This window comes from Panthera tigris, chromosome A3 (genome assembly GCF_018350195.1).
Source record: "Panthera tigris isolate Pti1 chromosome A3, P.tigris_Pti1_mat1.1, whole genome shotgun sequence".
NCBI lineage: Eukaryota > Metazoa > Chordata > Mammalia > Carnivora > Felidae > Panthera > Panthera tigris.
This window is the reverse complement of record NC_056662.1, coordinates 31,035,917-31,061,100: the sequence shown is the minus strand read 5'-3', so window position 1 is coordinate 31,061,100 and position 25,184 is coordinate 31,035,917. Positions and strand designations below refer to the sequence as shown.

Sequence of the window (25,184 nt, the reverse complement as noted above, 5' to 3'; positions counted from 1 at the left end):
GTGTGGCTCAGGCAGTTAAGCGTCTGACTCTTGATTGCAGCTGGGGTCATGATCTCACAGTTCGTGAGTTCAAGCCCCGCGTCAGGTTCCACGCCACTCTCCCCTGCTCGCACGCTCGCTCACTCTCGCGCGCGCACACGCTGTCTCTGTGTCTCTCAAATAAACTTTATTATTTTTTTTTAAAGAAACTTTTTAATAAGATACTTACTATTTGACAGCTCCGTTTTAGTCCTAGGAACTTGCCCTAAGGAGATGTGCAGACAGGTGCCAGGGAGGGGTGATCTATCATGGTTGTTTCTGTTGCTCCCAACATCATACCATATGGAAATTATTTACCAAGATGTGTGTCCATAAGATGGAATAATAAGTAGCCGCTAAGGTGCTGTTGCCGATTTCCTTCCTGTTGAGGTCGTGGCATTTGTAGGGGCTACGAGTTAGTTGGAAAGTACATTGTGAAGTATGATTCTAGTTCAGGTCAGATGATGACCTATTTGTGCTCCAAGGGCAGGCAGTCTTGTGTCTCTCTCTAACCCCAGTGCCCTGGACCCAGTGATGCCCTGTAAATATCCAGGGAATGGAAGCTGTTTAGAATCTAGACCAGAATGTTACACATAGTTGTTACCTGGGGTGGGATGAACAGTGATCTTCAGGATTTTGCCTTTTTGCTTATCTGCCTTTTATAACTTTCCTTGCATAATGTTTGTAAGGTAAAAAGAAAGGTCAGCAAGCCAGTGGGTGGATAGAACCCTGGCCTGAAGACCTGTGGCTCATCTTTTCCCCTTCTCTGCTTCGCCAAGATACGTGAGCTTGGGCACGTCTCCCACCTCTGAGCCTCTGCTGCTGCCTTACTGCTGTGGGTGGGACTGCCTGCCCTGTCTGCCCCACAGGCGTATTTGAGGATAAACGTAAATTAGAAGGGTGTGGGTTTTACAGAGTCAACAAAAAGTGGAGTGTTCATCTGCTTGGTCCACTTAACTTCCATGTGCCCTGCCAGATTTGGCCTGAGATGGGCGTCCTTCCTGGAATTCGCCAGGGGTCCTCCGTCCCCTCGTAAGCATGCTTTAAAAAGTGAACACTGCGTGCAGATGATAACAGCCAAGCGGGGTATTGCCTGAAATAATGATGATAATAGACTTGGGGCTTTTTGGAATCTCATAGTGTTCACTTCGAAATAAGTCAGCATTCTTTTGAATGTGAAAAATTTTATGTTGATCTAAGTTTAGAGTAAGCCAGTTTCAGTACTCCTCATTACCATATCATTTTTTGTTGTTGTTAAACTTCACCGTCCCCTCTGCCCCAGAGAATTGGAATAACTTGGGCACTGTGTATATTTCCAACCTTGGACTGGTACCGGCTCGGTGACTTTGTTTGGGCTGAGACCCCCATGTCCTGGTGAGCAAGCACCTGGGTAAGTGGGAGAGGTAGGGGTGTGGCACAGGCCTGTTCTCCAGCTGGCTGCAGACCATGTGCCTCGTTAGGAACATGACCATGAAGCTGCACTTGACCGGCTGTCAGCAGAGCTGATGATTCCATCTCCACAATTGGAGCTGTGCCCAGGAACAATTAAGCTGAGCTTTGACTGAGAACCCACTCTTGTGCCAACTCTCCCTCGGGTTATAAGTGAAAGAGTGCGTCCCTGTGGGTGACGAAACCCATTGTTGTACACTCCTTCATTGTGTCAGCGGTGGGAAGCCATCCCACACCTGCCACGTTTGTAGCAGACGGATGAGGACGTGTTGGGTCCTGCTGCAGGGGAGTCAGCTGATGGTGCTGCCTCCTGTGGTCCTCACTGCAGCTCGGTCAGGAGTGTGGGGCTTAAGGTAGAGAGACTTCTGAGCACACCCCAGCATCCCTGCCCTTATGGCAAAGTATTGCGACAAAGCAGTTCAGAGCCCAGGCTGTAGAGCTAGACCTCCTGCCTCGCCTCCTCCCACCCTGCAAACTCTGGCTGCATGATCTTGGACTGCTGGCTCTGTCTGGGAAGTGGACTGTCCTCGAAGCCACCGCTGCAGAAGGCTGAGATGATGGGCAGGATGACCTTCACGTAACGCCTGACACAGACCTCTTGGGAGCATTGTTATTAATATTGAAATCTGTATGTAGCCTTCTTAAATATTGGAGTTTTTGCTTTTTAAAAGCAGTTTATGCTCTTGACACATGAATCAATACAGAAAAGTAGAAAAAAGGTCTCAAAACATATTGCCACCTGTGGTCAGTCCCTGTGAGCATCTTGGACCCTGTCCTCCTTACCTGTGTGCACGCCTGCGTGTGTGTATGTGCATGTGCAGCACTTGCTTGTTTTTTCAGTTCTTAGTTGTGATTTTAGTGTACGTTGTGTTGCAGATGGTATCTTTTTTCCCTTACGCGGTGTGAGCATTTGGCGGGAGTGTGCGCATTCTTTGGGTTTTCTTGTTCTCCAAGGAAAAGTTAGCCCAAGTATTTATATGGCAATTTTATTTAGTATCAAGAAATGCTAAGAACTAATATTTTTTCAAAAATCGCATTTCCAAAAGCTATGATTTTCCAAAGAACAGTTAAGAGGACTAGCAGCTTTGTAGAGAAATCAACTCAACACACAGGGTTAGTTTTGCCCTTGCAGCTCTGAGTATTATTTTAAAACACAGACATACAGCCTTTAACCTAATTTATTTTCCCCCTCTCTCTCTTCTCTCTCGTCAGGACAATTTTCCTAGTATTACTGTTTTCGCAGTATGCCAGGAACGTGAAGTTTCCTCTCCCAATTTACAAATCCAAGAAAGGATGGACTGCATACAAGTTACAGCTTTTCAAAATGTTCCCTGTGAGTAGTCGCTTTTTTTTTTCCCTTGACAATATTGCCTTTGTTTATGTGAAAGGAAGTTTTAAGCTGGTCTTTCTGGGGGAACTATGGGTGGCGACATCAGGGTACTAAGGACCACCAAATCAGCATGGACTTGAGTTTAACAGCAGTAGAAGGTTCTGAATCTGCAGTCCTTTCAGGCACGTGCAGGAGGACACAGTTCTTGAGACGGAGGGCGATCTGTGTTCCCGTGGCTTCTTCAAGCACATTGTCCATTACTCTTATTTTCTAGCCAGACTTGGGGTTAAAATAACTCTTTCCTACATAAAAGTGCTCTCTCTGAATGAGATTCCACTCAAGTAATAGGCTTCCAGCAGATCTGTGATGTGTTTTTTCTGCCAAGTATGGACGATGGTGGAAGCTGTGGGGTCTTATAGCCTCTAGGAAGGTGTGTGTTTTGCCAGCATCCACCACCTCTGTTGGCCTCATGGAGCTTTTCCCTTGGACCACTTTAGATCATCCTGGCCATCCTCGTGTCCTGGCTGCTGTGCTTCATCTTCACAGTGACAGATGTCTTCCCTCCTGACAGCACAAAGTATGGCTTCTACGCTCGAACGGATGCCAGGCAGGGCGTGCTTCTGGTAGCCCCGTGGTTTAAGGTCCCGTACCCGTGTAAGTATTCTGGTGCCAGGGGGAGAGCAGGTCAGGAGCTCACGAGGGTCCCACTTAGAGGAGCTGGGAGATGGCAGAAGGCTCTGCAGTTTGAAAAGCCTTCTTTGTTCTAGGATGTCCCATGAAGGGCTTACTGGTAGGAGGCTTTGACAGTGAAAGGTGGGAGGCACTGTCCCCAGAGGCTGTGGTTAGCACACAGAGACTAACCAGCTCCCTTCTCAGATTATCTAGTCCTTTTGGTTCCACTGGGATGTAATCCTGGACAAGGGGTCTCTTGCCAGGTTTGAAGAAGGCAAGTATCAAGCTGCATAGTAACTAAGCCGCCAAAACTGAGCAGAAGGGGCCTGAAGATTAGCAAGCCGACTGCTCGAGCATGATGGGATTTGTGTAATCTTTTAATGGGTAGCTATAATCTTTGTTTTTTATTTGGTCACAGCTGTCAGAAGTAAACTGATATTCACCAGTGGGTGGAAGATGGGTCTTAAGTTATAATTTAAGTGTTGGGTAACTCTTGGCAAGGTGGTGTGGCGGGGGGTACAGTCCCAAGCTGAGGTGTCCCTTGGATGCACACATAATACTTTCTAGGCCCCAGTCCCCAAAATGACTTGTGTGAGTCCAGTGGTTATTAACGCTTGGTTGTTCCATGGTAAAGACTCTGTTCCTGGCATTTGGACATTTTAATTAGAACCCAAACCTGACCTAGGTGGGGTTGTGCTGATTTACTCCCCGGTTTAGCAGTCACATCTTCACATCTTATGATGATATGGAGAAAAAGCAGGAAAAGCCGAGAATATTAAGGTTGGGTGAAAGAAAACTGTTCCAAGCATGTTAAATGGAAGTGATTTTGGTAGTTGTTCCTTGTATGGTTGACAAAATTTATACTTGACAAAATTTACTCTTTCTAAAATTACCATCTGGGGGTGCCTGAGTGGCTCAGGTGGCTAAGCAGCTGACTCTTGATTTCAGCTCAGGTCATGATCTCATAGTTTTTGAGTTCAGAGACCTGAGTTGGGCTCTGTGCTGACAGTGTGGAGCCTGCGTGAGATCCTCCCTCCCTCCCTCCCTCCCTCCCTCCCTCCACCCCTCTCCGGCTTGCTCTCTTTCTCAAAAATAAAAAACATTTAAAATAAAATAACTTCCGGGGCGCCTGGGTGGCGCAGTCGGTTAAGCGTCCGACTTCAGCCAGGTCACGATCTCGCGGTCCGTGAGTTCGAGCCCCGCGTCAGGCTCTGGGCTGATGGCTCGGAGCCTGGAGCCTGTTTCCGATTCTGTGTCTCCCTCTCTCTGCCCCTCCCCCGTTCATGCTCTGTCTCTCTCTGTCCCAAAAATAAATAAAAAACGTTGAAAAAAAAAATTAAAAAAAAATAAATAAATAAAATAACTTCCTCACCAGATCATATGTATTTCTGTATACCTGGCCCACCCCCCCCCAAAAAAAAAGAATAAATGCGTGGTTTGTAAACATATAATTTGAGATAAAATGAGATGAAGTCGGTAAGGCAGCCAGGAGGGGGCCTGGCGTGTGCAGGGAGGAGGAGGAGGTACGGAGGGCGAGGGGGTCAGGAGGAAGCGCCACAGCACACGCTGTCCGGGCTTCTCTGCTGTTCAGGCCGTTCACTGGATGAGCACAGTTTAGGACAGCCGGGCGGGCCACTGGGGAGCAGCAGCTGCGCATGTGCTGAGAGTCAGAAGCGCTTTCCCCAGGCCCCTGTGTGAGGAGGGCAGTGGGGCCCCTGGTGCGGTGACGCGGCAGGGCCTCTTGGCGGCAGCGCCTCGGGGCAGAGCGGCTCTGCTGCCGCTGCTCCCCGGGTAAAAAGCCACCCCCAGAGAGCCGCACTCTGACAGTTTGGCTTAACCTGGAGGCAGGTTTTCAGGTATCTAGAGCGGTGGTCCTGAGTCTCTAGTTTGATAACAGTTACCTAAATTGGTTGGTAAAATGCGATTTGGGGCCCAAAATGTCAACAGTGCTGCGGTGGAGAAACTCTGCTGTAAAGTAACCACATGGGTGTTGTTAGGTATTGGAGTTGAAAGGAGACATGAGATGACAGTTAAGACTGAAAGCTGGAAAACAGCAACATGCATACACAGACCTGCTTCCCGCGCAGGCACGCACATGGTTGACTCTTGAACAACAGGTGGGGGTGTGGGGAGGTTGGGGCACCCCACCCCCACAGTCAGAAAATCACATACAACTTCTTTCCCCAAAACTTAACTACTAAGAGCCTACTGTGACGGGAAGCCTTACTAATAACATAAACAGTTAACACATATTTTGTATGTTACATGTTTTTATATATTCTTACAAAAAAGTAAGCTAGAGAAAAAAATGTTATTAAAGTCATAAGAGAAAATACATTTACATTACTGCATTTTTGGGGGAAAAAAACAAATAAGTGGACTAGTGCATTTATTTTTATTTTTTTATGTTTGTTTATTTTTGAGAGAGAGAGAGCATGAGCAGGAGAGGGCAGAGAGAGAGAGACAGAGAATCCAAAGCAGGCTCCGAGGTGTCAGCACAGAGCCTGACACGGGGCTTTAACTCACCAACGGTGACATCATGACCTGAGCCAGTCAGATGCTTAACCAACTGAGCCACCCAGGTGCCCTGGACTAGTGCATTTACACACACACACACACACACATATTTATATATACATTTATATGGAAAAAGGGTCAAAAATTTAGAAGATTGCAAATTTAAAATGTTGAAGTAGATGGAATAAAGATTTTAAAAATCGAAGGACTGCAGGCAAAAGGGAAAAAAGTAAGAAAATAGTAATGAGACTAAGAAAATAAAAGGCAATTTCTGAAGAAATAGTAAATGGCAAAATAAGGATCCTTCCCCCCAAATCAGGACACTAAAAACCACAATGCTGTGTCAGTAACATGGTAACTATAAGATTATTTAGAAAATACAAAATGTTGCTGGATAGGGGCATCTGCTCCAAACCTACCTGGAGATGCGTGTTGACCAAGCATGCCCCTGTCTGCTCCCAGGCGGGAGCAGTTCCGCCCTTATACACTCCAGACATACTCTGCACACCTTACTTCACATGTCTTCTTTATCCTCCCAAACCCGCGGTCACTCCTGTTACAAAACCCAGGCCCTGCGGTGTTGCTCGTCCAGCCTCTCCCAGGCCCGCCTTCCCCACGCTGCACTCCATTCTGCAGAGCACCAGCCCATTCCTGCACACCCTCCCCAGAGCCTCTGGACAAGAGCCCAGCATCTTCCTAACCTGTCCTTGTGACCAGTGTGGGTCACCTGTGTTTGAAGTCTGTTTTACAGTTTTAGGTCTTGCAGTGTCCAGACCCCCCAACTACTGTTGGTCTTGAACAAGACCATTTAATGCATCTTTCTTTGTTACTGTGCTTTCCTACTTAGTGACTGCACTATAATGGTTCAGAGAAAGAAAGCACATTATCAAAGTCTCTTCTTTTTAAAAGTAAAAGTTTCTCATGATATTTTTATTAAATAAGACCCATGGTTTGTTTTCTTTCTTTCTTCCTTTCTTCCTTCCTTTCTTCCTTTCTTCCTTCCTTTCTTTTCTTTCTTTTCTTTCCTTTCTTTCCTTTCTTTCTTTTCTTTCTTTTCTTTCTGCTGTCAGCCCAGAGCCAGACATGGGGCTCATACTCACAAAACTGTGAGATCTTGACCTGAGCTGAAATCAAGAGACACTTAATCGACTGAGCCACCAGGCGCCCCAAGATCCATGCCTTTCAGTATCCAAATAACATAAAGAAAAAACTAATGTAGAATTAACTAAATCCAGATACTCAAAATAAAGTCACCCGGGGACTTAATCTTTGCTTTCTTAAAGGAAACTATTTAATTTTCTATAACACGGTTTACTTTAAAAAGTGCTGATCTTACATTGGAGGGCTGACTGCATCTTGTGCCATGCTTTACTGCTGGGATTTAAATTTAACTGGTGACCTTTCACTGCTTTTTCATTTAATGTCACCTCCTGGGCAAGATCACCATTATTTTATGTCTTGCTTTGCACAGTAGGGTTAAAAATCCTCTTCATACAAATTTCCTATCCTGTCGGGAATTCCTATCCAACAGGCTGTGTAATTTAGTAGACAGAGAGTGTGGCTTGAAGCAGGAAGAGAAGCACTTCCCTCTTCTTTCTTGTAGCCAAACGCTTTACTTTTAATAAAGATGCAGAGCAGACCAATCCTGGCTATGGTCCTCTTCATCCAACTCAGGAACTGTCTCCAGGCATGTAGTGCATTGATGAATAACATTTAAAAATAAACACATCTTTTTCCATGAGCCTCAAAACCTGAGTGTGTATTGTAGAGTCCTCTGATGTCCTGATCACTTTTGCCTGCTCCGTTTTCCTTCCGCAGTTCAGTGGGGACTGCCCACCGTCTCCGCGGCTGGTGTCATCGGCATGCTCAGCGCCGTCGTTGCCAGTATTATCGAGTCTATTGGGGACTATTACGCCTGTGCAAGGCTGTCCTGTGCCCCGCCACCTCCCATCCATGCGATAAACAGGTTCGTTCCTGAGAAACTTGAGTTCTTCCTTGGGCCCCGTACCTCCTTACTTGGCTCTTTGGTTAATCATGGAGAAGACTTTCCAAGACTTTTAGCGTGGAAGCAGCTGAGCATCAGGGCTCTTTGTTGGTTGTTTGTCTTTGGACAAGTCCCTGCCCCCATTTTGCTCTCCTTTTCCTCATCTGTAGCATGGAGCGCAGTCCCCACCCTTCCTTCCTCAGTGATGGTCATGTAAGATGCTCTTTCTGAGACCGTGCCAGACCCTAAACTCACCAGAACAGAGGCGAGACGCTGCCATTGTTCTTTGCTTGATTTGGGGTCAGGGTTATATGTCCTTTTTGATTTCTTGTTTTCCTTACTGTTCTTAAGGGTAAATGCTGTGTCGTCTGTTCACAATTAAAATTCCTAGAGAGACCAGAAGAGCAGGAATAGGTGAAATCTGCAGTACCTAGAGACTTATGGGCAGGGGGGTTTATCCTCTCAGCATACCTGGTCTTCACGTTCTGGAAGCTAGGAGCGAATTGGACCCTGTGGGGTTGCAGAAAAGAGCACAGAAGACCCCCTTGCCCAACTAGCTGTTGCCCTTCCAGAAGGGATTATGTGTGATGAGATCCATTGGTCTGGTGTCAGCATGTTTTGCTTTGGTTCTGTTAGCATTCATAGTCTTGGTTCTTATAGCTTTCTCCCACGGGTGTTGCATATGATTGAGCTACTTATATTGATTCTTTAAAAAGTTCCAGTGTGACAAAATTACAGAGCATTTCCTTCCTGATGAAACTATGTATTAATAGTAAAGGAATCAAATCAGTGGACAGCCCATACTTGTCTCAGATCCCAACAAATGGCTCTGTTTTCTGGCTAAAAGCCTTTCATTTGGAATGATTTTTAAACACCTGTGTCTAATGTGTGGCTCACAGAAGTGCTTCTTACAGTTGAGTGAGCATGGGGGGTCCTGTTAAAATGCAGGTTCTACTTGAGCAGGTCTGGGAGGCGGGCCTGAGACTGCCCTTCTGACCCTTCCCAGGAGTGCGGAGGCTTCCCACCTGTGCACACTGCCTTTGGGTTATAGCCACTTGGAGAGTATTTCAGAGTGTTTCCCGCATTGAATGAATGTTTCTCTTTCCCCCATTCCTTTATGTTTTAGGGGGATTTTCGTGGAGGGTCTCTCCTGTGTTCTCGATGGCATATTTGGTACTGGGAATGGCTCTACTTCATCCAGTCCCAACATTGGAGTTTTGGGAATTACTAAGGTACAGATATTTTTCTAATTAAATGGTTGGGCCTCTGGTGTTGATCCATTTCATCATTTGGTCTAACCACTGTGAATTCCAAAAGGAAGGCTTCTGATTCTGAGATCATCTCCCCACCCTGCTCCCCAATCTTTTTCTCATTGATAGGTTTCTGGAATGCTGATGGAGGTCTCCCTCCCTTGGCTGCCCCGGTAGCCAGGCACTCAGTGTTACCATTCCCTTGTGCATTCTACAAATACTAAGTCCCAACCCTGTGCCAGGCTATTGTTCTAGACACTTGGAATGCGTCAGTGAATGAAAAAAAATCCTGTTGTCAGAGTTTACATTCTAGAGAGGGGAAGATCAACAATAAACAGTAAGTATAGTTAGTATGAGAAAAACCTGGGGCAGGATGGGGGTATCGGCAGTGAAGGGGAGTAAGTCAGGCTCAGCCTCACCTGAGATGACCCTGAGCAAGCACCTGAACAGGGCAGTGGAGGGAGTGATGGAGATGGACGTTCAGGCCAGGGACGCGGCCAGGGTGAAGCCCTATCGTGAGAGTAGGCCCTCATGCTGCTGATCAGCAAGGAGGCCAGTGGGGCAGGAGCAGAGTACGGGGTGGTGAGAGCAGTTGACACCCTCCAGGTAACAGGACGAAGTCACACAAGCCCCGTAAGCTGCCAGAGACAGGAGAAGGGGGTGCCCTGGGCTTGGCTCTGTCAGGGTATTTTTTAAGGCTCACTTGCCCTGTTATGAAGAGAGTGGACTTTGGGGTCAGGGGAGGAGGTGGAAATAGGAGACAGCACTAGTTCTAAATGTGAGATGATGCCAGTCCTTAGAGGAAAAAAATCAGCCTTACAGTAAAGAATTAATGTGATTTTCAAACCACAGCACCAGAGTCTTTCTCTTTCAGATGAAATCTGATGCGGAGTTAGTGGATTTGACAAGCTACAGCAAGTCTCCAGGCTGAGCAGAGCCTGGGTCCGGAGTCCGACTCACCCCTCCAAATAGACACGTGACCAGGGGCTGCCCCACCCCACAATCCGGCTTCTGTAAGGAGCCTGCTCCTAGGCCTTCCAAATTTATTGCTAAGTTCTGCATCCCAGCTGCCCTGGGCCAGAGTGCGTCGTCTGCCAGGCTGGAATGGGCCTGCGCCGTGGCTGCTGTACTCTGGGCAGCTAGAGACAGTTAGGACCTGCTCACCGTCTGGGATGGCCTGTGTGGGCCACAGGTCCCCCTCACCTGAGCCCTCTATCCTGAGAATTTAGGGGTGAGCTGCAGCCTTCTAGAGCTATCTGACCTCTGTAAAATTAGAAACCCATCCCCCACCCCCTGGAGGATTCTATAACCAGATAAAAAGAAACCAGACACTAAGTTTGGTTAATCTTGACTACAAATCCAGGTGAGCGGGAGCACACAGTGCACACCTGACCTGTTCATTTTCCTGTAAGTGGGCGGGACCATCACAGATCTTGGGCTCGGGGCTGCACACAGCCCTGCCTGCTACTCCTCACAGGCTGTGCTGGGTCCTGTCACTGCCCATGGTAGAAGCAGGTGCTGACCACACAGAGCTAAGGGCCCTTTAACCAGTTTGCTGCCGTAGCCCAGTAGACCTGTAACTAATCTGAAATATCATAGTAGTAAAATTGTTACAGATGGAGGGACTCCTAGGGCAAAGTGGTTTAACAAGCCAGCTCCCTTTCTGCACCCCTTTAGAACGAGCCTCACAAAACTTAACCCGGGTCACTGTAGGGAGTAGGTGGTGGTGCTCATTGAGGCTTCCTTCTGAAATGCGACTGAGGTGGTTTGGGGAGTAATTTCTTTATTACAGTTTGAATGGTGCCAGCTTATTCTGAAAAGGCAACCTGCCAGCACTTTTTAATGAGCTAATTGATCTTTCTGAATCCCGTTGGATTACTATCCCCGGGCAAGGGCGGCATCCGTTCAGGGGCCTGGAATTGGTTTTCATTGCTGACTTCACTAGAGGGATAATTGAGCTGTCTGCACAGCTGCATTGGGGTGGGAAATGGGACTTGGAGCAGATATTTCTTTTTGGCCCCAGCCATACAGCTGATGGAAGGTCCCTGTTCCAGGAGAAAGGCACGAGCTGGAGGCTGTGTTCTCATCCAGCTGAAGGACTTGGGACAAGTCCCTTTTCTGAGAACTCGCAGCTCTGAAATCCTACAATTCTAGATCAAGATCTGTGCTGTCCAGTTTAATAGTAGCTACATGTGGCTCTTTTAAGTTAGTTGAAATAAGAAATTCAGTTCCTCAGTTGCACTAGCCACATTTCAGGGGCTCAGCAGTCACGTGTGTCTAGTGGCTGTCAGTGGGCAGCACCGATACAGGACATTTCCATCCTTGTGGAAAGTTCTAAAGGACAGCAGTGGTGTGGGCCATTGTGTGAGACTACCGTGGCCTACAGAAAGAGGGTGAACTCTGGTTCTTCCAAAGGATCTGTCTCCATTTCCTGGCAGCTCTGACATTTGTTATCCTTTATCCAGTTATGATGGTCCCTGTACATGGCAGTTCTAACCTATTTGATTAGGAGTTGAGGATGCCAGCTACCCTGTTGTGTTCAGAAGCCCTTGGGTTGGATTCCACGTACTTCTCTGCTCAGTGTGTTCCAGTGTCTGTCCCACAAAGAGGGATGGCGTATCAGGGTGGGGAGGTGACTGTTTTGGATTCCAGCCCTGGTCCCATCACTTCTCGCAGTGTGACGGTGGACAGGTTACATCACCTCCCTGAGTCTCCATGCCCTTGTCTACAAAGCCAGGCGTTGCAATTAATAAATTGATGTAATGCACTTAGCGCAGTCTGGCACAGTGTAGATACACAGTAAGCACCAGCTAGCGTCCTTGATATTTAGCCCTAAGTTTGTTTCTAGGGACAGAATAAATACCACCTCTCCTGACAGTGAAGTCTCTTTGGAGGTGTCCAGAGGAAGGTCATTTCTCCTGTGCTGCATTCCACACTGTCAAAGACTGGAAAGCCAGAAATGCGGTGTCAATATTTTGATGGCCCTAGAGGCACAGAGTTCAAGAAAGAAGTCAGAACTGAGGCAGGGAAGAGATTCCAGGGAGCCAGCAGCAGGGAAGGAGAGGCAAAAGGCTCCATTCCATGTACACCGCACCGGGAGGACAGGGATTAGGGCTGTGTTTCTGGTGTTTCAAACAGAAGTGTGTAATAGGCATCAGTTAATAGTCATTGAACAGGAGAATGGCTTAGTTGCTGCCTGTTTGTTTGTTTGCTTGCTTGTTTTTGAGTATTTAAGGCAGATCAGCCTTCCATGTACAGTCTTCATATAGGATTTATTGTTTCAAGCATTTATTGTTTCAAGCAAAGCCGGCCTTGCCCTCCCCCTTGCACATCTGATCCCCTCAGCACAGGTGGCTCCCTGTACCTGGATGCTCTTCCTCCAGGGAACTCTTACTCATCCCTCCCTAGCTCTTCAGAGCTCTTCCTCCCTGCCGGGTGCCCACACAGCATAACCATTGCAGCCGTACAATTATTTGATCATAAGTTTGTGGCTTGCTCGTCTTTGTATTCCCCTCCCCCTCCAGTCTAACAAGTGCTGGTCACATAGTAGATTCCTAAAAACGTTTGCTGAAAAACAGCAGGCTCCCCTATCATGTAATGCAGCCAAATAGAAGTCATTTTTGCTCAGTTCTCCAGTTGGCATACCCTTTTTCACTGCCTCCCTGCCCTGATGACGTGTGGGGGGAGCGGTAGATTCTGACGACAGAACCTGGGCTCCAGGGTCCGCTGTGCCTGCTTATAGCCAGACAGCCAGCCATCCCTTTGTTGGCTCAGTAAGATTCTACTCTGATTCTTAACCACCTGACTTTTGGGCCCTGTTGGAAGCTCCAGACCAGCACCACCCAGCAGAGCATTGTGCAGTGTGGGACGTTCTATGCACACCTGTGCCATTCTGTGTGGGATCTGCCAGCTGCACGTTCCCGTTGAGCACTTGAAATAGTGGCTGGTGCAACTGAGGGACTAAATCTGAAATTCCATTTCATTTTAGTTTAGCAGCCATCTCCTCACTGTAAGTCATCCTCCTGGAACCTCTTTTATCAATTTATGTCTTCAAGGTATTTTCCTGGGAAAGGCAGCACACAGTGCAGGATTCTGGAGCCTGGTGCTGGCTCCACATCCCACTTCTGCCCAGGTAGAAGTTTCTAGAAGGCAGAGATCAGGTTGAACAGATAGAGAGGAGACCATGTGGGAAATATTATAATGGTTCTGCAAAGACCCAGTGTGGGGGGGCAGACGTTTGGAATCAAGGAAGGCTTTTAAGAGGAGGTGGCATTTGGTAGTGTTTTGAAGGGTGTGTCTAGAACCGGCCAGAAGGGGGATGTGGGAAAGAGTGTCCAGGTAGACAGGCCTGGGGATGCCTGAGAAAGGGGTTTTATTTCCCCAGCACCAGAGGATTAAAGGGGGGAGGCGCTGACCTCGCGAATCACTGTGTGAGAAAGGTCATTCTGCACAGCGGACAGGACAGATAGGTAGAGGAAAGGCTGAGGCCGCAAGCCCAAGTGGGAGGCTGTCCTGTAGCCTCATGCTGGTCAGGCACTGTTCAAACTGTTTTACACCTTGTCTCATTTAACCCTTAAAACAAAAGCTCATGGTGTGTCATTCTAAAACGAGGATCCTGCCACCCAAAGAAGCCAAGTGGCTTGCCCTGGTTCCCCGGTTGGAGTGGAGTGGGGTACAGACCAGGCGAGGGGCTGAGAATCCACACTCCTTGGCCTCCAGGCTGTGTCACCTCTCACGGGGAAGGAGAGGAGGAGGGGAGGAGGTTCCAGAAATATTTGGGACTCTTGTCTGATTCAAGGTGTGGGGAAGATGGAGGCAAAGTGAATTGCTTTGGGGTGGGGTAACTTGATAAAGGGTAATTCCAAGAACCTGGAAGAGAAAAGCAGAATAAGCCTAGTTTTTGCATTTGACGTTAGAAGGTCACCCTGGCCCTTGGCTGTAATGGTATTTGAAAGCCCAGACCTGAGAGCAGGAGCAGGTCTACACTGAAGTGACATCACCCAGGGAAGAGGGAGCAAAGGCTGGGCCCTGGTGCCGCCTTCTTCCAGGGGAGGGGAGGGGAGGGGAGGGGAGGGAAGGAGGAAGAGGAAGAGGGGAGTTGGTGGTAATCTCTTTACTCTGGGTGTCTTTAGAGGAATTGTGCCCCGAGAGCCATCCTCATTGTAAAATGAGACATCTCTCTTAACCGAAAGTTTTGTAGTTTGGGGCTTCTGTCACTTTTGCCCCCGAGGAGCCTGCGTGGAAATTTGTGCAGAACTGGCGGTGAATGCCTTCTGGTGTGTTCCTCAGGTCGGCAGTCGGCGGGTGATTCAATACGGTGCGGCCCTCATGCTGGCTCTAGGCATGATCGGGAAGTTCAGCGCCCTCTTCGCCTCCCTCCCGGATCCGGTGCTTGGCGCCCTCTTCTGTACTCTCTTCGGTAAAATCCCATTTCCTTGAGAGCCTGTCTCCTCTCCTCCCTTTCACATTTGCTCAGGAATCCCTTCAGTAAGATGGGAGGTAATAATTAATATGTTTCCATTTAAAAGTACACAGGGAATACCCCTTCAAAACATAAAAACATCAGTCTCTGAGTTGAATTTATGTTAAAGGTAGAACCAAGTGTAGGATACTTATGCTAGGAAAAATAAGATGACCTTAATCTTTAATTGGTGTATCTAATTGTTTTAACTCAGATATCTTCTCTGAATGGCATTTACAACTGACATGAACTCTGAGCCATTCGGTTGTGATCAGGGCCCAGATCTTCGGGTGGGTTTTCCAGTTTAATCAGGATGTCTGCGTAGAGGCAGGTTTTAAAGGGCACCCAATGTCCTTAGTTTTCTGCTTGGTCTAAAGAAAGTGAATGTGATGTTTGTGTCCCTGTGTAAGCCCAGATGGTGCTTAGGCCAGGAGTCATTTGGTTCAGAGACCCAGGTGGTCACATTCCGACCCTGTCCTGTCACTGTTCTGTCTCCCAACTTGTTTCTGGCGGGACAGAGGAGGGGCAGGGTGGGGAGTCTGTGTCCCCTCCATCACCCATCTGTACTGAGCTTAGTGCTGCCCGCCAGCTGATGTTTTTCTCTCCAGGAATGATCACAGCTGTTGGGCTCTCCAACCTGCAGTTCATTGACTTAAATTCTTCCCGGAACCTCTTTGTCCTGGGATTTTCAATCTTCTTTGGGCTCGTCCTTCCAAGTTACCTCAGGCAGAACCCTCTCGTCACAGGTAAGGAAAACTGGCCACAGCCACCAACCAGCTCAGAGAAGACTTTGGAACTTTAGGAATTGTCTCCGTGAACATTGGTCCATGTGTCTATCTCATTTGAGTCTTGTTTTGCCACAGCTTATCTGGAAGCCCTTCGCGCTTCCGGCATGAGCTGGCACGTGCACCTGACTCGTGTGCACGGTAAGGGCTCTTTATTTACAGGGACCCTGTCTTTTGGGAGAATGCCTGTGCGTAAAACCTTTTGATTTTTCAGACTAATGCTTTATGAAAACATAGAATTCAAAACCCAGCTTCATAGACTTTCAAGTACATGTCTTTCTCCTGAGATTGTAACTACTTTGAATTCAAGATTGACCCTTTTAACACCTTTTTAATACCCTGATGTCATGAAGAATGAACAAAGGGGAACCATCTTAAGTAGCAATTGCTGCTGACATTTTATGCGGAATTGGGGACCATTTTATATATACATTATATATATATATATATACACACACACACACACACACACACACACACACACATACACATGTAGCATATATACTATATGTATATGTATTTTATATATAGTTTTATATTTATACTTATTTAGAAAGATAATTTATAATTATATTTATATTAAGCATTTTATATTAAATATATATTTATATAAATATACATATTTTTTGGGTAAAATTCTATAATGTAAAATTAACTATTTTAGTTTTTTTTTAATGTTTTTTTTTTTGTTTGTTTGTTTTTTAAATTTATTTTTGAGACAGAGAGAGACAGAGCCTGAGCAGGGGAGGGGCAGAGAGAGAGAGGGAGACACAGAATCCGAAGTAGCCTCCAGGCTCTGAGCTGTCAGCACAGAGTCCAATGTGCGGCTCGAACTCATGAGCTGTGAGATCATGACCTAAGTCGAAGTCGGACACTCAGCCGACCGAGCCACCCAGGCACCCTTAAAATGAACTATTTTAAAGTGAACAGTTCAATGCTGTTTTAGTACATTTACAATGTTGTATAACCACCACCTCTATTTAGTTTCCAAAACTGTCTCCTCACCCCAAAATAAAATTCCATATCCATTAAGCAGTTAATTCCTCTTATCCCCCTTCTCCCAGCCCCTGGCAACCACCAATTTGCTTTCTGTTTCTGTGGATTTACCTGTTCTGGATATTTCACATAAATGAAATCATATGTGATCTCTGGCTTCTTTCACTTAGCATGTTTTTGAGATTTGTATATAAGTATTTTATTCTTTTTCATGGCTAATAGTATTCCATTGTGTGTTTGTATGCGCGTGCACGCACACACACACACCATAATCTGTTTATCCATTTGTCCAACAGTGGACATTTGGTTTGTTGCTACCCTTTGACAGTTGTGAATAGTACTGTTGTGAACATTGGCATACAAGTACAGTCAGTCCTCACCCATGGTAGTTCTGCTCTGTAAGGTCACTGTGAGCGCGGAATTAGCAAATGCTGAACCGTCCCTTCTAGGGGAGCAACAGCCAAGAGCAGTGTAACTCACCCAACACATGCGGTTTCTCCCTGAGGCTCAGCATGGCTTTCTTGCCCTTAGGAACAGTAGACCGTGCTTCAGCACGACACTTGGGGGCCATTTTAAACAACTAAATCACCGACCAAAAACACAAAAATGGGGAAGAGGCGGTATTAAACAGACCGCCACAAGCACACTTGAGAAGAACAGAGGTGAAACAAGAAGGTGGAGCGTTACCTTGATTGACCTCAGCCAGGAACATGCATGTTGTTGGCAACTCAAAGTTTCTGCTGCTTTGTGAATGACTGCGAAGGCCAGGAGGATTCATTTTGGGTTTGCAGATAAGTTTTTAGTGTTTAGGTAAACTCAGATACAGAATCTGCTAATCATGAGGATCAGCTGGATTTGAGTACCTGTTGTCTGTTTCTTTGGGGTAGAATTGCCTTGTCATAGGGAAGTCCTAGACTTTTCACTCTGGGAGGAACTGCCAAACTGATTCCCACCACTTGAGCTCAGGGGTTTCTGTTTCTCCACACTCTTGCCAATGCTTGTTATTTTCTGTTGAGGATTTTTATACTTTAAATCTAGGAAGTGTGTGAGCTTCTGATAACGAGGAGATTCTTGCTGCTTTTCACATTTTAATATATCACATTTATAGGAGTTCACTTATATAAATTCAGTTGCTCCTAATTAAAAGGAGCTAAAGCACACATCAGTGATCCAGGATTCTGAAACCCTTTATCTGGTTGTGAACACCACAAATATTCTTGTTGTCTTATTCTGTTTGTAGTTTTTTCAGCCTTGCAACGGCTATCTTTTATATTAATTTTTTTTCTCAATCTGCAAACACCACACCCCAGTGGCTTCCTAGTTCATTATCGGGTAAGCTTCATTCTTAGATTTATCTTCTACGGTCCATTGTTGGGAATTCTCCTCATGGAGATAACCTTTTGATTATTATGGAAATTACTTATAATAGTTGAAAATGTTACTAGCAAAAAATTTATCTGCTCATATACAACAGAAATTTTCACCTTCATGCATCACATTGGCTGGTGATTAGTCCCCACCCCAGTGCTCCTTCTAGCTGTCCTGGCTGTGGCAGTGACCCTCCCACTGTGTTCTGTCTCCAGGCATAACGGGGATCGATCAGGTGTTGAACGTTCTTCTCACAACTGCTATGTTTGTAGGAGGCTGCGTGGCTTTTATTTTGGATAACACCATCCCAGGTATGTGGTATACACCAAACGTGCTTATTGCGTATGTGAATTACTTGTTTTGCAAAGTAAATACGGAAGCAGGAAGAGTGAATCAGTTCAAAGCCCTCACTGGTTCAAACTGTCTTTTCTAAAGCGGTTAAGATGATGCCTCCAGCCTCCTTTTATGAATCAGTTTTTTGCTGGTAAACCTAGTGGGTTTTTTTTTTTCCTTGCTGAGTTGAGAGAAAACAGGTAAGCTTCTTGCCCATGGTGCAGGGTGGTGAGATGTCTGGGGCACTGTCCAAGCCACCAGTCCTCCTTGCACAGCCTCGCTCAGTGCCCACGGTGGCTTTTGTCATCTTGTTCACACACTCTTCTGAGCCGGCTGTTAACAGCCTGCAGTGTGTCTCCTCCTCCTTCCTGAGGCAGGCTCCCAGCTACCTAGGACCAAAAGATAGTATGGTAGGCACAGGATCTTTCCAGGACCAGTGACTGAGAGGTGGATGGAGGCAGCTGTCTCCCCCACACCCGTAACCCTTCTCAGCTGGGTGCATTCTGTGCCGAGCTGGGTGATGCTATGTGGGCCCTGCCTCACAGCCTTCCCAGCTTCCTCGAGGAGGCTGCTGGTACCATTGGAAAGTGCCACCATGGACACACTGATTGATGTACCTTCCATCAAGGAAGGGTGAGGCGTATTCTTGAACTTGAAGGTTTTGTTGAGATTTCTCCCCTAAAAACAGCACACCTCCAAAAAGCCTCAATCAAGAGGTTGCTGCACATGAGGCAAAAGGAATCACATGCATGAATAGGTGGAAGGTGTTAGATTGATGGGGTCAGTCACTAACTCTCTCAGAACTAATTGAGCGAGAGGCACAGGAGTCTGACAGGTGGAAATTAAAGTTCACTTTGTTACAGCAACATGGATGGGAGGGCCTTGCTTAGATGTAAGAAAACAACGGTGTTCCTTATCCTGCACCATATACTTAAGCTCCTCATCTGGGTTTGGGCAGAGATAGTACGTTGTTAGGTATCCCATGTAGCCAAAGGCAGGTGCCATTGTGCCTCTCTGCACCAGAAAGATTTACAGAAAAAGTCAAGGGCTCAGGAGCTACTGAGCCCTGTGGGCCCAGATCTTTCTCCCTGACTCATTTGTCAGGCTACAACATGGAAGTTCATCCTCACATGTTCATCCATGACAAGTGGGGAGTACGTGGCAAAAGTGCCTCTCCCTCCCTCCCCCTCCTCCACCCCACACAGATGGAGCAAAGCAGGATAAAGCTTGGCATGTGTGGATGGGGGGTGGTTTGCCCTGACCAGTTTATGAAGACATTATATGTGATATAATAAAGACCGGGTCCTATTCTGCAAGATCATATTTTGCATTTTAGAAGTTCTTGTGTTGGTTTTTGAGAACAGATTTGGGGAAAGAGATGGTGAGTTGGAAGACCAGACAACCAGTTAGGAGATTGTTAAAACGACCCAAGAAAGCAATAACGTGGTGTGGGACTGACCTCAACAATGGGAATCGAGAATATGGGCCACGTGGGAGGGCAATGAGGAGGCAAAGACATCGGGATGTTTGTGGAGCAAAAGGAACAAGGGTGGGCTAGTGGTTCTTAGGTTTCTGGTTTAGGCACCTGGATGGCTGAGTGCCATCAACTGCTCCTCAAGGGATCTTTGCTGTCGTCCTGGCAGGTTCCATGTGTGGGACAGCATGTCGGAGAATCTCAACTCTTGGTGGAACTGTCAAACTAAACATTCCATTGTATTGTTGTGTGTGTGTGTGTGTGTGTTCCACAGGTACTCCGGAAGAAAGAGGAATCCGGAAGTGGAAGAAGGGTGTGGGCAAAGGGAGCAAGTCGCTCGATGGCATGGAATCCTATGATCTGCCGTTCGGCATGAACATTATTAAAAAATACAGATGCTTCGGCTACTTACCCATCAGCCCAACCTTTGCAGGCTACACGTGGAAAGGCCTCAGGAAGAATGCCACCAGCCGGAGTTCAGACGAGGACTCGCAGGCCACGGTATAGCTGTAGCTCACCCTGTGGCCTGGCCGCAGTGAGGCATGAATCTGTAGTTCCTTGCTGAGTAACAAGCAGTAACCTGTATGTTTGTATATCTGCATTTACATTCTGCACCCAGAGCTAAGACGATTACAAATAGCTTTTTTTGTTGTGGGTGGTGATCGTGTCTAATATTGTGTCTCACCTGTCTCCTTATTTAAGCCCTACCCCTTGCCTTTGAGAGCGTCCATTGAACTTGAAGTTCCTGTCCTCCTGTGGGAGTGGGTGTTTAAATCCACAGCGGTTCCTTGGTTTCGGTCTCCTTCCACCACCCTGGGCTAGCTTTCCTACAAGCTGCCTCTGGGGTGCAGGGGCTTTCTGTTCCAGAAGCACGTGGACCCGCTTCTATTTTATTTGACCTCAGCCTGCACCCACATAGACCCCCTCTGCTCAAGGGGCACCAGTATCCTCGCACTGTCACATCTGACTGGTCAAATGTGATTCTGTGTCCCCTGATGCTCCTGTAGCAGGAAACTATTGACCTGATTGAAAACAGTCAACATGGTTACCTTATACCCATATCTGTGTGTGGGTAAGGTCTGTACAGGTGTTACTAGAATTGAAATCTGTTTGGGGGATTGGAGGGGAAAGGAAAGGACCTTGAAGTCAATATCTGATTCTCAACTGCTCTTTCTTGGTGCCACCCTGGCCCAGGATGGGCCAGCACATTTCATACTGGCCTCTTTTTCACTATAATTGAGACACTCTATCTGACATTTTATCACTCCAGGCTGGTGTGATGGGTATAGAGTACCACACAGGGGCACTAAGCAGATGTTTATGGGAGTCTTGACTCTGCCGTCATGTGGATGTCAGTTCTTGTTGCGTGTATCTATAAATTACAAGATTTTATTCCTATTTAATGTTATTGACTATAACAGGTTTTTGAAATCAGTGTTTTTCCATGTGACCCTCTTTCCTTGCATCCCTATTACTTGTCCCCCACCCCTCACTTCCCATTAAGAAAAGAACCAGCATTTATAAAGCTGTGGATACCATCAGGGAAGCTTGTCGTCAAGGCTTTTGAAGGCCAGTAACCATTATTGTGGTTGTGTTTTGTATTGCTTGATACCATGAAAGTGTAAATACTGTAATGCCTAATCTATTTATCAAAACTGACTACTGGACCAGAGCCCAGAAACCGTGGGTTAAGTTACACGTGAATTTGTTTTGTGAAGAAGGGAAGCTGAGGCAGGTAATCAACAGAGCCGCCATATTGAATGGTTGGACATCCTGGTAAATCCATCCCTGTAGTTCTGTTGCAACTCATTTCTGGCAGTTAAGGCTTAAGGAGACTTTCTGTGAGTTACCATGTGGAATGTCCACTGGATTTTGATTTTGCAGGGGTTGGAATTAGACTGGCTAAATGCTGCCTTTCTTGTTTTAAGTTATTGCAGAAGATGGTAAGAAAAGCAGTAGGCAGGGCCCCTTCTGTTGATTTCTCATTAATAACACTAAATCTTTTCTGGAAAAGTTACTTCTGTGGAATTTGGTTTGAAAATTTTCAGCCAAAGGAAACCCTGAAACACAAGGTAGCAACCTCGCTGCGTGAGGTTGTGCTTCTTAGGTCGTTTGTTAACCTGGTTGAGCCTTAGACAGCCAATGGGTGTTGTTGTCTCTGACAGCAGGGCATGGTTCTCAGCAGCTCTGTGTCCACAGGGCGCGTTTCCTGCCCCACAGCTGGCTCTCCTCCACCTCGTTCTGATGTCTTGGCAGCATTGTTGTACCACTATAGCCTCCTTGATTCCTGGGAAGTTTGGGGCTTCAAGGCGTATTCTGGCAAGAATAGTTCAAAGCCACTGTACCGTTTTGCCAAGATCTTATTGCAGATTAAGTAAAAAAAAAAAAAAAAATTAGATTCTAAATTGCATTTAATTTTGTATGTTTTTTAAAATTGTATCTGGTGCATAGTTAACTATAGAAGCACACTGGTCAATGGTTTTCATCTCTTTAACTTGGTTAACTAACACTCAGTGCCGACAGCCGTCCTGCAAAGTTGCTCTCAGTTTCCTTCTGTTTGTGTTTTTGCTCAGCATCTCTAATTTCTCTGCTCTAAATAGTGGGGAAACTGTTAAACAGGCCAGAGATTTGCAGTATTCTGGTTCTCTAGGTGAGCAGAAGGACCAAATATCAAATAAAAGCATCTGAACCATTGGGTAATTTAACTTTCAGCATAACCTGATGGGGCATCTTCCCTCCTAGTGAGTGACACTCAGGATATGTGCTTCAAACATCCAGAAACCCACTCCCTTCTGAAACCCCTCCTTGGGCCAGGTTTTATTGGGAGCTTCCGAATCTGCTGGTCTGGGGGATGTCTTCTGCAAGCATTTAAATGTGGAGGGAAGCCCTGTATCCACACCAAATGTTAGAGATGACGGATTTTGCTCTTTTTGTTTCGTTGGGGCCAACTTTAGATTCTCTAAGGCAGGGGGAAGGGGACAGGAGGTGGGGAGGAAAGAGGGCAGCCCAACTAAAGGTCCCATTGAGTCTGGTGCTTTCTGCACTCACTTTCACTTGAGTGAGTGGAGTCGCCTGATAATGAACAGATCCTGCATGTGCAGCACACACAACCATGATCGAAAGTGGTCCTCCTGCCGGCAAATACACCACAGAATGAGTCTGTAATTAAAAGAGAAATGTATTCGTCTGCTCCTTAGGTTCAAGCACACACTGAAAGGGAGGTTTTGAGGGACGAAGGGGCCATGTGCATTTACATTATTGGCCTGCATTTCTGGGGCCGCATATCCACCACACTTTGGCCAATAGAACGTTTTTAAATGTTTTGGATGTAAGTGTTCTTGGACAGGGCATTCAGCCTCCAGTTTCCATAGTGACTACACCTACCCACCGTCTTTACATTGACCCTGGCCATCTCAATGTAAGAAGTAGAAAGTATTTATTTAGAAGGACAGTAGGTACTGTCCCATCGAGGTGGGTGGCAAGGGAGAGCCCACCACTGGTTTTAATAAAAACTATCTAACATGGTTCATAGACTAATGGGGAATGGCTCCAGTCTTTGTCTCATTAGGGAATTAAACTTAGATTCTTTCATACAGACTCTTTCTTAAGAGGGTTTCAGATGTCGTAGTTTCTTGTGATTGATGGAGGTAAGAGAAGTGGCTTAACCAGGCCAGTTGGAATGAGGCGTCGTGGGTCCTGGTGGTTTCCCGTTTTCATGGTAACAAATTCACACACCGGATTTGCTTTATACTGTAGAATACTGACTTTCATGATGACGACTTGGTTTATGCATGAATACTGCAGTATTTCCATATAGTAAAGTAACATTTCTACCCAGGATAATAGTCAGTTCTCCAGGGAGGGAATGATATAATTTTCATGACAATGTCATGTGATAATAGAATTTCTCCATTGATGAATCTCTAGTATGTGTGTATACTTTATTTAACCATGCGTATATTTTATCACCATGAGCTAAAGTAATTCTTTCATTCACGGCCCTGCTGAAGGATTGGTACTGGCAACTTAGACTTACGAGTTGGCAACTATGATCATCCAGCATACTGATGCCACGAGAGTGGCCAGGCCAGGTAGAAGGTGAATAAGGAGCTGTGGCAGAAGCCTCATTCCAGAACCTGCCTGGCAGTGAGCGGCAGCGTTGCGTGGGCGCTGTGCTTGGGACGTGCACACGCAGCCACACCCCCCGGGCACCGTGGCTGTGCACTCACTGCACGCGGGCCTGAGGCTTCTGGGGAGCGCCCCTTCTCAGGGGAGCCCCCCTGGGCCTCAGAGAAGGGCCCCGGGTTTCCACATGCCATACGTGTTGTGCTCTGTCCCCTTATGATTTGGACACAGACAACAGGACGTTTCCCACCCGCCACTTCACCTGCAGTCACCTCCTGAGTAGCTTGAGAAGACCGCCCGTTGTCGCGGACATTCGGCTTCTCCCTGTGGATGCGGAAAGCACGTTAGCGCTGGGCACCCCTTTTCAGCAGCCTCACACACATTCCTGCCCTTCTAGGTTGTTCTTGACTGTGCCTGGTCATCCTCCGCAGAAGGAACACCCGGCGTCCTTAGACTCACTGCGCTCGTTTCCCGGCACTTAGGGCACCCTCACCAGTGTCGCCGTCTCACTGACAGTTCAAGTTAATACCCTTTTTTGTTCGTTGGTAACAACCTCTGTTTGACACATTAATAAATTTCTGACTGTTCTTAAAGCAGTGGGGATGCCTATATTTTCCTTGTGTTTTTGTGACTGACTTTGGCTATATACCTTTCTGGGGTTTTGTTTGTTTTTTATTTTTATTTTGCATACCGAGGGTATCTGGGGGTGGGGTTGTTTTTTGAGATGTGTAATTCTTTTATGGAGTTTTTAAAAAAGAATTTTCATATTGTTTTTCTAACATGGCTTCATTAAACGTTTAAGTATTTTAAAAATATGTAATATTTGGACCAGATGTTGTGAATAATAGTAGAGATAAAGCTATTTTATTCTGTATTTTTAAAACTGTTCCGTACAAATAAAAGCTCTCCTGGACGCAGTTCCTGTTAATGCGCCTCCTCCTTTGGCTGGTCTGTAGGAAATTTGTCGTTAATTAAAAGTCATCACCCAGGGGAGGGAAATCGACTCAGTAAACTCGATTCAGCAAGTCTCAGATGTTACCGTTGTCGGGGACCTGGAAGACCACAGGAGGAAAGCAGGAGCCAAAGCATCATCTGTTCCCATGAGCAGAGAACCACAGCGGGCCGCTTGGGGGATGCCTGAGTGAACCTTCATTACAGGATGCACCCTGCTGCACCGTGGGCAAGATCAGGAACCTCTTGTTAAGTCAGTGACATCTGGAGGCTGGATCGAGAGAGCCAGTCCGTCCACACGGTGGAATCAAAGGCTTCCAGAGCAGACTAAGCCCTACCGAGTGTTTAGGCAGGGGCCAGAAATGCTGAGGCGTGGGTGCCAAAGAGGCCCGGAGCCCAGCTTGAGAGCAGCTGGTGACAGCTCGTTCCGTCAGGCCTCCCGGTGGGGCTTGAAGATGTGTGCGGAGGTGT

General features: G+C 46.6%; 1 protein-coding gene across 6 annotated transcripts in view; it reads left to right on the top strand.

The window, feature by feature from the left end:
* SLC23A2 (solute carrier family 23 member 2) overlaps window positions 1–24,679 on the top strand; it is a 133,740-nt gene extending 109,061 nt beyond the window's left edge. For all 6 annotated transcript variants that reach the window (XM_042980870.1, XM_042980872.1, XM_042980869.1 and 3 more), the window contains 8 exons: window positions 2,680–2,800; window positions 3,295–3,451; window positions 7,805–7,952; window positions 9,097–9,202; window positions 14,510–14,639; window positions 15,290–15,427; window positions 18,046–18,141; window positions 19,912–24,679. In XM_042980870.1, the coding sequence (XP_042836804.1) occupies window positions 2,680–2,800; window positions 3,295–3,451; window positions 7,805–7,952; window positions 9,097–9,202; window positions 14,510–14,639; window positions 15,290–15,427; window positions 18,046–18,141; window positions 19,912–20,144 (1,129 nt within the window). In that variant the 3' untranslated portion in view covers window positions 20,145–24,679. The remainder of the gene's footprint in view (window positions 1–2,679; window positions 2,801–3,294; window positions 3,452–7,804; window positions 7,953–9,096; window positions 9,203–14,509; window positions 14,640–15,289; window positions 15,428–18,045; window positions 18,142–19,911) is intronic.
* Window positions 24,680–25,184: the final 505 nt, after the last annotated feature.